This window comes from Puntigrus tetrazona, chromosome 18, assembly GCF_018831695.1.
Source record: "Puntigrus tetrazona isolate hp1 chromosome 18, ASM1883169v1, whole genome shotgun sequence".
NCBI lineage: Eukaryota > Metazoa > Chordata > Actinopteri > Cypriniformes > Cyprinidae > Puntigrus > Puntigrus tetrazona.
In genome coordinates this window covers 17,014,828-17,026,396 of record NC_056716.1, presented here as the reverse complement: position 1 = coordinate 17,026,396, position 11,569 = coordinate 17,014,828, and the positions used below count along the sequence as shown (strand labels likewise).

Here is an 11,569-nt window from a genome sequence, read left to right as displayed (position 1 = left end):
AGACACTCTTATCTGGGAATCCTTTAAATTGAATATTTACTAGGCCGATGTTCCCAGTCTGTGCCGGAGCGCCTCAGGGCCCCGTTCTCTCCGCGCCGGACGGGCCTCAGCCTACACAAACCGGATCTGTCTGAAAAAATAACTCCGAGATTGATTATGCATTCAGAGGAAATGAATGGATGGCAAAGCTGTGAATGCAAAAAAAAGGATGTTCTGGAAATTATGCGAACCACTTTCATTTTGTATTTGTGTATGACAGTAAGCGCAAAAAAGAAACGGAGCGAGAGGAAAGCAACGTGTTTCTGTCACAATTGATCCGTGAAGCCCCGCCTCTAAAAACTGACCAATCAGACCGTAGCAACTGTTGCCATCCACCGTATGATCCGACATGGGCGTTAAAGGAGCAGCTCGCCCTAATATAAAAATTCTGTCATCTTTTCCTCACCCTCGAGCAATTTCCAAACCCGTGTGAATGCCTTTGTTCCCGCCGAACACAAAGGAAGCTATTTTGTAACCCGTTTTGGTCAGCATCGGCAAGACAAGAAACTAACACAGATTGTGAACCACTCCAGGGTCATTTTTTTAACCCATCAATGGAAAAAAACCTGAAAATGCACTCATCCTCAGACCATCCGAGATGTAGATGAGTTATAATACAGGTCCATAATAACTCTTCCTTCAGTAAAGAGTGTTCTGGTCTGAATCAGGAGAGAAATCTGCACAAAACGTATTGAGAGCGCCTTAATACTGGATTAGTTTGATTTTCTGTCTTCTCCAGATGTTAGCCGATGGAGCTGTGGATTATTCCGACGGCACCCATTCACACCCGTCACATTTCTCTAGATCCGACGAAGAAACGCGCTCCCCCTGATCGCAGGCGAGCCGAGGCCGAACGCTTCTTCATCCGTACCGTACGACCTTTCCTGCTAACGTTCGCGTCGAATTATAAAAGCCTGAGCGTTCGAAACGTCCATTTCTTCAAACGCCGGTCCCTCAAAGGATGAAGATCACGGGGCATGCGGCTTTTAAACGTTTTAAAACGAAAGAAACTACGCGAAAGGCCAACGAAAGCTTCGTAAAATGTATAAAAAACACATTAATAGCCTCGCGTGCACGTTGAGGGAACGTTTCCCGTAGACAGAGTTCCCGCTACTGCCTTTATTGCAAAATGCTGCCATTTTTAAAAGAGTTTCCCAACGTGTTTTTCGCAGACGTGAACGCCGGGCCGCTCCGCCGTTCCCCGACCGGTTTGGCTGCCGTCTTCTCCAGACGTGAGCTGGACCCGGATCAGAACGCTCTGACAGCTCACGCAGAGAGAGCCCTTCTCCTCTCAGAAATTCCTGCGCGTTGAATTAATGGGAGCAGTTGAGGGTGTAATTGCAGAGCTGGAGTCAAAGCTGCGAGACACGATAATGTCCGCCGAATAAAAGCCTGGCAGAGTTTACGTACTGAACAATATTAGCGGATTACACACATCAAACAAGCTCTGATTAATGCCTGAGAGGCAGGACACAGTCGAAACAGGAGGAAATCGGAGATAATTGCAGGAATATTTGAAAGCGCTAATGACCTGAAATGGTTCTGCACAATGAAGAGAGCGCGAGATGCGTTTGAGGAATCGGTTGCAGGCCTTTCTGAGGTTGCATCTCAGGCCGGGTCCTAATAAAAGCGTCTCTGGATGAAGGATTGATGACGTCGGCTGAAGAGGAAAGAGAGCAGAATTAGTTCGTTTCGCGAGATCCTGCTCTATAGTGCTTCTATAGAAAAACTTTTTTTTTGTCTAAATGGTTTGACTGAAGGTTCTCTGTGGCGTCTTCAGATCGAAAAAAATGTAACGAGATAGAGAGGAAAAAAATGTTTTTTAAATGTATCTAAAATTGAATCTAAAACTTTATCTAGAATGAGTTTTTATTTTTGTAATTAGAACGATTACATTTACTCAGTTTTGTTAGCGTTGCATTTAATTTATTTTTAGCTGCATTTATTTAGTTAACTATCTTATATACACACACACACACACACATATATATATATATATATATATATATATATATATATATATATATATATAAATATAATGCACTCTAAAATAAATAGTTTTGAGCATTTACTTTAAAAGAAAGCAGCAATTTTTTGTGCACATTTTTTGGGTGTTTTTTATTTTACTTTTAATTGTTTATTTATTTGCATTATATTACAAGTAAACTGAACGGAAAATAAGACATCTAGCCTATGAAAACATCTATTTTTTTCTGAAGTAATGTTTTATTGTTTAGGTTGTAGTTAGCAATAATTAAAATGCACAGAGTTTTATTTTATATTGAATTAAATAGTAGTTACACGTTTTAGAGCTCTTGTGCTTTTTATTATTTTACTTTATTAAGTTTAGTTAATGATGGGTTAGTTAGTTCTAGTTCCAGCTCATCATAAAACCCCTAAGCATTCATTCCTTGGTTTATTGTTTTGGTACTTTATACGACTGAAGATAATGCACTAGAACCGTTCCGTTCAGATAGCCACCCTATTAATATTCTTCTCTCGTGATTGATTCGGAAGTGTTTAATTGGGCTATCAGGAGGATTATTCAGCAGCTGGTGACTGATAGGACCGGGCTTTAACGTAAAAGCGCTGCTCTTTTCTGCAGCTGAGCTGGTGCTCGGCGTGATGACGTCACTCCGCGAGGCGCCGCGCGCGCTTCTGAGTTTCCGCTGCCATCTAGCGCTGAGATTTATTAACAGGAGAAATATTTCTTATCCTAAGGTTCAAATACCGATTTAAGAAACTAATGTGGAATTTAAGCTTCCTTATTTCATTAAACGGATGATTAAGACTCTTTTATTTATTTATCTATCATATTTATTTTGTTTATATAGATTTTATGTCGCTGTTTGGACTTCTTATTGTTCTTTACTGTATTTTGTGTCTCCTTTCAAACAAAAAAAAATTAAAATAAATAAATAAACATGAAAAGCCCGCGCTCTTCCTCCCGCGTCATGCCGCCGTGCGTCATCAGTGCGCGCCGTGTCCCGTTCGGAGCGCAGTTTCGGTTCGTCGGTGATCTCGGCGGCTGCAGGATGATTTCAGCGGCGGTTCTGCGCGGGGTCGGGGCTCTGACCCGAACACGAGCCGCCTTCACAGGTACAGAAAACCCGCACGAACGCCAGCGAGCTCCGCGAAGCTTCACCCGGTCGCGGAAACCGGCGACAGTCCGAGAATGGCGGTGACCTTCCGTTAAATTTCGTCGCGTCGCGATGTTAAAGCCGCTCGCTGCTCGCTCGAATGTGTGTGTTTATGTACATATGCATGCATGTGTATATGTGTGTGTGTGTTTGTCCTTGTAACGACCCGCCTCGCACACAGAGCTCTCAGAAACGCGTGCCTCTCGTGTTGTTGTTGACATACAGGCCTAAGTTGTGTCAGGTTTTTCAGTCTGAGTGTGTTTCGCAGCTCCTCTGGCTCTCAGATGTTACTCTCACGCTAAAGTGGAGACGGATGAAGAGTTTGACTCCCGCTGGGTCACGTACTTCAGCAAACCGGACCTGGACGCCTGGGAGCTGCGCAAAGGTCACAGTACAGTAAACACACACACACACACACACACACACACACACACACACACACACACACACACACACACACACTCACGAGTCGAGGAGATGTGTTCAGTGGTGAAGTGCACAATCAAACCAACCTCTATCCGGACGCCTTCAACATTTGACACAGTATCAGAGTTTATATTGGCTGCGGTTTAGAAAGAGGTGATAAAATATGACCCGAAATCTGTGTCGAGCAAATGAATGAATGAATAAATGAATCTCCGATAACTTTCATGTAATGAATCGAGTTAGATGTTAACTTCTTAGTACGCAATTCTTGATTTAGCTCAACCGTTGCTTTATTTTGTTCGGTAACGAATGCATTAGTGTCTGGATCATTTCTGGCCCCGCATTTTAATGCATGAAGAATTATTGGGTTTGTTGTGTTTTGCATAAATGAACTACAGTGAGAACGGCGTCTGAATACTTTTTGGCTTGACTTTAATCGAGGATTGATGCTTCAGAGATGGCCCCGATTCGCTGCTCAGGAAGCGCCTCTGATTTCTCTGCAGGTATGAACACTCTGATCGGATACGACCTGGTTCCGGAGCCGAAGATCCTGGACTCTGCTCTGCGCGCCTGCAGGAGACTGAACGACCTGGCCAGTGCCGTCCGCATCCTCGAGGCCGTCAGAGTGAGAGAGCAGCCGTCGTCTGGCCGTCCTTCGTCCGCATGGACGTGAATGGGTGCCGTCAGAATGATTAAACTAATTAATCCCGGTCTGAATCGGGAGAGAAATCTGCTCCGATCCGGCAGCGTTTACAAGAAAAGGCAGCTCTTGAATAATATATGGGTGTGTTTTGATGTGCTTTTTTTCACTGGATTATATAGATTATGGACTCATGTTTGAGTTAACGCTGGATTATTTGTCTCCGGGTGTTCTCATTCTGACGGCACCCATTCACAGAGACACGTTTCTCCCGAAAAACACACTCATCCTGATCTCAGAACCATTCCTTGCATTTAATCTTAATCCATAAAGTAACCGAAGCACATTTGTCATGAATTAGAAGTGAACCACTAACTGTGTTATCTCTCTATAGGATAAGTCTGGCTCTCATAAAGAGATCTACCCGTACGTGATCCAGGAGCTCAGACCCACGCTGCAGGAGCTGGGCATCTCCACTCCAGAGGAGCTGGGCATCGATAAAATCTGATTCCTCAAAGTTGGTTCCTCGTTGTTTTTCCGTGTGCTTTTTAAATGCATTGACGGCGAGAAGAGCTCGGCTGGTTTTTAACGATGTTCTGTCTGTGTTTCAGGGTTTCTGTGAATTCTGTGGGTTTTTCCGCCTCTCTGCTCACCGCACGACGTTCAGGAAGTCAAACTCGGTCCCGTCCTGTGTAAAAATAAAGGGCCTAATAAACGGAGCAATACTGAATGCGTTTGAGTGTTTTCCTTTGTGTTCGGATGAGGATGAGATGAGTTTGTGCTGAGAAATATTCGTTTTGCAGGGAGACAGGGTTACATTCATAAAGTCATGGTATAACATTTTGCATGCACTACAAAAAGTATAAAAAAAATATGTATACGTACAGTAATATAAAAAATATGTATACATACAGTAAAATTAAAAAAGGAAAAATAAATATATACAGGAATATAAAAAATATGTATACATACAATAAAATAAAAAATATATACATACAGTAATATAAAATATATATATATACAGGAATATAAAAATGTATACATACAGTAATAAAAATATATACATACAGTAAAATTAAAAAAGGAAAAATATATACATACAGTAATATAAAAAATATATACATATACAGTAATATAAAAAATTATACATACGGTCATAAAAATATATGTATACATACAGTAATATAAAAAAATATATATATATATATTACTATATTTATACAGTAATGCAATCTATGTATATATATATATATATGGGTCTGAAGTCATTTTTGTTTTTTAAAATATAAAACATTCTTAAATCAAGTTATTTTTTCATTTGAATTTTGTACATTTTCTTCTAAACCAACTGGCAAATATTTGTTCTAGTTTTAATCATTAACTCTCGTAACCTCTCTTAATATTTAACTGTGATCTAATTAAATTCCAATTAAAAAACAATGAATAAACAACACCGACATTAAAAATGACAGACAATTGTTAAAACATTGACTGAAATTTTAAACTGCAGGCAAAACCCCTGTTTTTTCATGCATCTGTCAAATTTGAGATTTTAGAGTTTTTGGTTTTTCAAAAAAAAAAGAAAGAAAATCAGACTAGTGGAAAGAAAACATCCCAAAGTGGATGAAGCGCTTGATAGCACTATCTCTATCTGAGATTTCAATACAATATATATTTTTAAAGGTATTTTTCTCCTCCACTTCAGCAGTACTTACACACACCTGTCTGTCTCCCAAAGCTTTTAGAAAAACGTGTTCCTATATTACTTGCTTGATGACATGCAACATTTTAACTATCAAAATGTATTGTTTTCTGTCCGCTCTAAGTATTTTCTAAATTATGGAGCGATGAAATGAAACTTTTGACTCTTAATACGTCCAAAAAATAAAGTAGGAATTTTGAAACTGGCTTCATCGTAGACTTTTATTCTAGAACTGTATGAAAATAGCGCATATTTCATTAAACGCTGCCTCATTTGCATATTTAAACAATATTTTAGGACACTTGTAATACAAAAAAAGCTTTTTTACCAATGTAATCAATTAACTAGGTACGTAAAGTGATGGCTATTATTCCTGCAGTGTCTCGCCTTTAACAAATAATAATTCGAAATATTAAAGATATATATATATATATATATTTATATATATATATCTCTATATCCGCAGCGCCTGCAGTGGCGCCGGGCCGCCTGAGAGCGGCAGCAGCGAGCAGGACGCCCTGAACGCGACGTCAGGCGAAGAAGAGTCTGTTTACGGCAGTGTTTTGAAAAGTCCGCTAGCATGAGCGTTAGCATGAGCGTCGAAGGTGTGATTTAAGACATGATTTCTCATTTAAAGCTTCATCGTGAAGCACCGACATGAGCGACGCGACGGAGAGCCGAGAGCAGCGCGCGACGAAGGTGATTTCATCTCAGGCCGGTCGTTGTGTCGCTAAACTCCGGTAATAAACACGAGAGAAGAAACACATCGAGCGCTCGCTTAAATGGGAGTCGTGTATCCGCGAAGGGAAGCGTACTACTACTGTCATCTGTGTTTCGTGGAGATTTCAGTCAAATCGTGTCGTGTTTGATCATTTTCATAGACTTGCACGAGCGCTGGGTGCGCATTAAATTGATTTTTATAAAATCATGAGCGCACGTGAGATATCAGACTTCAATACGTTGAATAAAGCAAATAAAGCATTATATATATATATATATATATATATATATATATATATATATATATATATATATATAATTACTATTTTGAGTCATTCTAGTATGCATCAAAAATATTGGCAGTGACATAAATGCAAAATGTAATAGTAATATATATATATATATATATATATATATATATATATATATATATATATATATATATATATAATATGTAATATTAATATATATATATATATATATATATATATATATAAATAAAGCAAAATGCAATAGTAATAATATTTTATATATATAATATTATTACTATATATATATATATATATATATATATATAGAATATTTATATATATTTATATAATATTACTATATGCATCAAGAGTATTGGCATTGACATAAATGCAAAATGTCCCTCTTAAACTGCTGTGGTGTTTATTAGTGTTGTTTCTGCAATTATTGGCAAAGGCATAATCTAGAAACAATGTGAATGAACGCTAAAAAAATTGTCACTGCGAATACTTTTGGCCACGACTGTAATTAAATCACACGTGATACTATCAAAAGGATCATGAAGTGCAGTGCATGTTGTGTGTGAAGCTGTACCGCAGTGCTGATGAATGAAATCTCACTCATTAGAGTCCCGAAGCGGTGGAGAAGAGAGGGCCGTACATCATGTCCAAAGCTCCTGCTTTCCACAGCACGCTCCGTAAGTACAGAGCCTTCACATCTCACGTGTCTTCATCTGCGTGTGCTGACACAGAGAGTGTGTTCACAGAGAAGCACAGAGACACGGCGAGACGAGCTCTGCAGAAGAGAGGACTGGCTTCAGGGAGGCCTGTGCTTCATCAGCCTCGACGGCAACCCAAGACGTGAGTCTCACCGGGAGCTTGCACTGCATTCAGCGGATGCTTGTGTTTCGAGATCGGTGCCGTTTTGATGCATTGAACTGCGTGGCGTTGTGTTCGCCGTGACTTCCAATAAAACCTAACTGAAATAAAATGTAAAAAAAAAAAAAAAAAGTTAAACTTGCAAGGAATTTTCATTTAGTTTCATTTAATTAAGAAAAAAATAAAAGCTCAGTAAAAACTAAAAATGACGTAATGCAACAAATTATTATTAAATCTTAATTGTAACATTTTCTTTTTTTAGTTTTATATTTTAAATAATTTTTGAAATATTTTGTTGTGTATCTTTGTTGTTTTTATTCCATATTTATATGTATTTATATTTTATTTTATACTATATACATATTTATGTTTTTTAAAATTCATTATTCCGCTTTTAGTTATTTTAGTAAATCAAGTTAAACTAAAAAGTAAAAAATGACAAAATGCAAGAATTTTTTATTAAATATTAATTGTATCGTATTTTTTTTTTGGCTTTATGTTTTAAATAAATTTAGAAACATTTAGTTGTGTATCTTTGTTGTTTTTATTCTATATATTATATATATATATATATATATATATATATATATATTTTTTTATTCTAAATACATATGTTTTTTGTTTTTTTTAAATTAATTATTCCATTTGATTTTAATTTTAAAAAAAGTTTTTGAATGTTGAATTTTTTTGGTAATGTTTATTGTAACCTTAAGTAAATAACTACAATAATCTAAAATGTAAAAAAATGCTAAAATATTTAAAAACGCGAATGAAAACTAAATGTAAAAAATGAATTAAAACCATCTGTAATCGTATATGAATGGTTGTGCTGTATATGACTGCACAGGAGGAAGAAAAGTGTTGTGTTTTATGTGTTATTAATCTCGTTCTTCTCCTCAGTGTGAAGTTTAATAAAGGATACGCGGCTCTGAGTCAGACCGGAGAGGATTCACTCGTCTCCCTCGATTCAGACAGGTACCTGCTGCAGTCCTGTGATTCCTCACAGAAGTGTTTGCTGATCGATTGATTGATTGATTGATTGATTGATTGCTGTTTGATTTGATCAGTGATGCGGAGCTGGACTGTTCATCTGGATATTCTTCAGCAGAGGTGAGTTAATGATATGGCCATACAAACTAAATAATAATCACTTACAGTTACCTTAAATATAGCATGTTCATTTCATGCCTTCATAATCTTTATATATATTGTGTATATGTAAATATATATATATATATATATATATATATATATATATATATATATATATATATATATATATATATATATATACATATACATTTTATTAATGTTGTAATATATCATTGCAATGTAAAATACAAAAAACAATCTATAATTAATACATGCAAAATTAAGTTTCTTCCTGTGATGAAAAGCTGAATTTCCATCTGTTTTCATTCCCATGATTCTTCAGAAATCATTCTAATATACTGATTTATTATCAGTTATGGAAACTGTCGTGCTGCTTATTTCTTTTATTTATTTTTTGTTTTAAGTAGAAATCCTTTGCAAAAATATAAAAGTTTTGTGTCAGTAAATTGTTGTTCTGTTCTGTTTTGTTTAGTTTTTTTGTTATTTGAAAGAAATTCCACAGGATGTGTTAAATTCATGAGGAGTGATGGCAGAGATTTATATTGTTAGAAAAAAAATATTTTTAATTAATGCTGTTGTTAAATAAACAAATGCAAAAAGTTTAATAACCTTTTAGATCCTGAAAGAATCCTGATACAAAAAGTATTGCAGTTTTTCGTCACAACTTTGCCAACATTGATAATTCTAATAATAAATCAGCATATTAGTGATTTCTGAAGGATCATGTGACACTTTAGACTGGAGTTATGACTGATGGAAATTCAGCATTGCATCATAGAAATAAATTATATTTTAAAGTATACTCAAATAGAAAATCATGATTTCAAATAGTAAAATAAATCACAATATTACCCCTTTTCCTGTTGTTTAAATCTGATAAATGCAGCATTGATGAACATAAAATAAAATAGAATAAAATAAAATAGAATAGAATAAATTAAAATAAAATAGAATAAATTAAAATTAAATTAAATTAAAATAAATTAAAATAGAATAAAATTAAAATAAAATTAAATAAAATTAAATAAAATTAAAATAAATTAAAATACAATAAAAATAAAATAAAATTAAATAAAATTAAATTAAAATTAAATTAAAATAGAATAAAATTAAAATAAAATTAAAATAAAATTAAAATAAATTTAAAATAAAATTAAAATTAAATTAAATAAAATTAAAATTAAATTAAAATTAAATTAAAATAAAATTAAAATAAAATTAAATAAAATTAAATAAAATTAAAAAATTAAATAAAATTAAAAATAAAATAAAATTAAATAAAATTATTTAAAAAAAAAAAAAAAAAACCTGAAAAGGGGGCGTGAAAACTTTTGACCTGAGCTTTATGAGCCATAAAGGCCTAAAAATATCTTTTGTATGTTTATATATGGTGTTTTAAAGGTGCACCCGGACCTGAGCAGACAGCTGCTGAAGGACGGGTATCATCTGGATGAAATCCCCGACGACGAGGACCTGGACCTGATTCCTCCGAAGGCCCTGAGCTCATCGTCCTGCTGCTCCTGCTGTGTGCAGTGACCTCCACCTCGACCCCGACCCTGACCCCGACCCCGACCTCATCACACTACAGTCCTGAACACTTAGACCAGAGCCAGGACTTCCTTCTCACCAAATCATAGATCACCTCGAGACCAGAAGCAGGTAGGAGTGATACTTGAAAGTGAGGCCGGTTTTAGGATATTACAGCACCGCAGGTTTATAATTCTGAATAATAAACGCAGGCTTGTTTCCAGCACGGGTTCATAACAGAAAAGCAGTGCTGTCAAATGATTCATTGCACACAAGTTTTTGTTTAGATAATACATGTATGTTGTGTATTGTGTAAATGTTATGTATATAGAAATACACACACGTGTATATATGTAAGAGTTAATTAAATCTATTTAGATATTATGTGAAATATAATTTAAATGTATATACCTGTAAATATGCCCATGCACTGGTGTGTATTTAATGTATTTAATTTATATATACATATATATTAATTTATACACATAAATACATATATATATATATATATATATATATATATATATATATATATATATATATATATATATATATATATATATATATATATATATATATACATACACATACATATACACATATATATATACATGCATGTAACATACACATATTATTATGTAAACAAAAACTTATTTTGGATTAATTGTGATTAATCGTTTGGCACAAAAGTTACTACTTTATTTTATTTTTTTGTTCAAAATTCTAAATTAAATAAAAAGCGGCCTCCGTAGTAATGCCAAAGATCTCACTCTCATTGCTGTAATGTTTGAAAATAATGAGATTTCATCTATCAGTTGTTTGTAGGTCATGGAAGCACCACCTTTGAACTGACCGGGAAAAAAACAATTTACAAAAGCATATTCACTTATTAACTTTAGTCACAACATGAACATTTCATTAAAAGCGGGGTGAAATATGATTTGGTTGCTTTTTGTGAGATCGATGCATGTGTGTGTTCAGTGGATGTCACTAACAAGTGTGTGTGTGTGTGTGTGTGTGTGACTGATGATTTCAAAACTCTGAAAAAAGGAACTGAAAATGAAAGTGGGATCTGAAACTCACAGATTACCCATGATGCTCCAGTGCGGTGTTTGGAGAAGTAGTGTTACTGAAA

General features: G+C 35.1%; 2 protein-coding genes across 3 annotated transcripts; both read left to right on the top strand.

The window, feature by feature from the left end:
- Positions 1-2,976: 2,976 nt before the first annotated feature.
- LOC122362498 (cytochrome c oxidase subunit 5A, mitochondrial) lies at positions 2,977-4,975 on the top strand. The gene is made up of 5 exons (XM_043263968.1): positions 2,977-3,138; positions 3,448-3,564; positions 4,109-4,230; positions 4,640-4,762; positions 4,857-4,975. Exons 1-4 carry the CDS (start codon positions 2,994-2,996, stop codon positions 4,751-4,753), a joined length of 498 nt encoding a protein of 165 aa, XP_043119903.1. The 5' UTR covers positions 2,977-2,993; the 3' UTR covers positions 4,754-4,762; positions 4,857-4,975.
- A 1,513-nt stretch (positions 4,976-6,488) lies between these two features.
- On the top strand, positions 6,489-10,458 carry fam219b (family with sequence similarity 219 member B). Of its 2 annotated transcripts, none has more exons than XM_043263940.1 (6): positions 6,489-6,646; positions 7,544-7,613; positions 7,683-7,776; positions 8,695-8,769; positions 8,862-8,904; positions 10,309-10,458. In XM_043263940.1, exons 1-6 carry the CDS (start codon positions 6,605-6,607, stop codon positions 10,441-10,443), a joined length of 459 nt encoding a protein of 152 aa, XP_043119875.1. In that variant the 5' UTR covers positions 6,489-6,604; the 3' UTR covers positions 10,444-10,458. The 2 variants fall into 2 exon arrangements, with proteins under 2 accessions (XP_043119875.1, XP_043119876.1); XM_043263941.1 differs by having other exon boundaries at positions 6,549-6,687.
- The last annotated feature ends 1,111 nt before the right edge of the window (positions 10,459-11,569 follow it).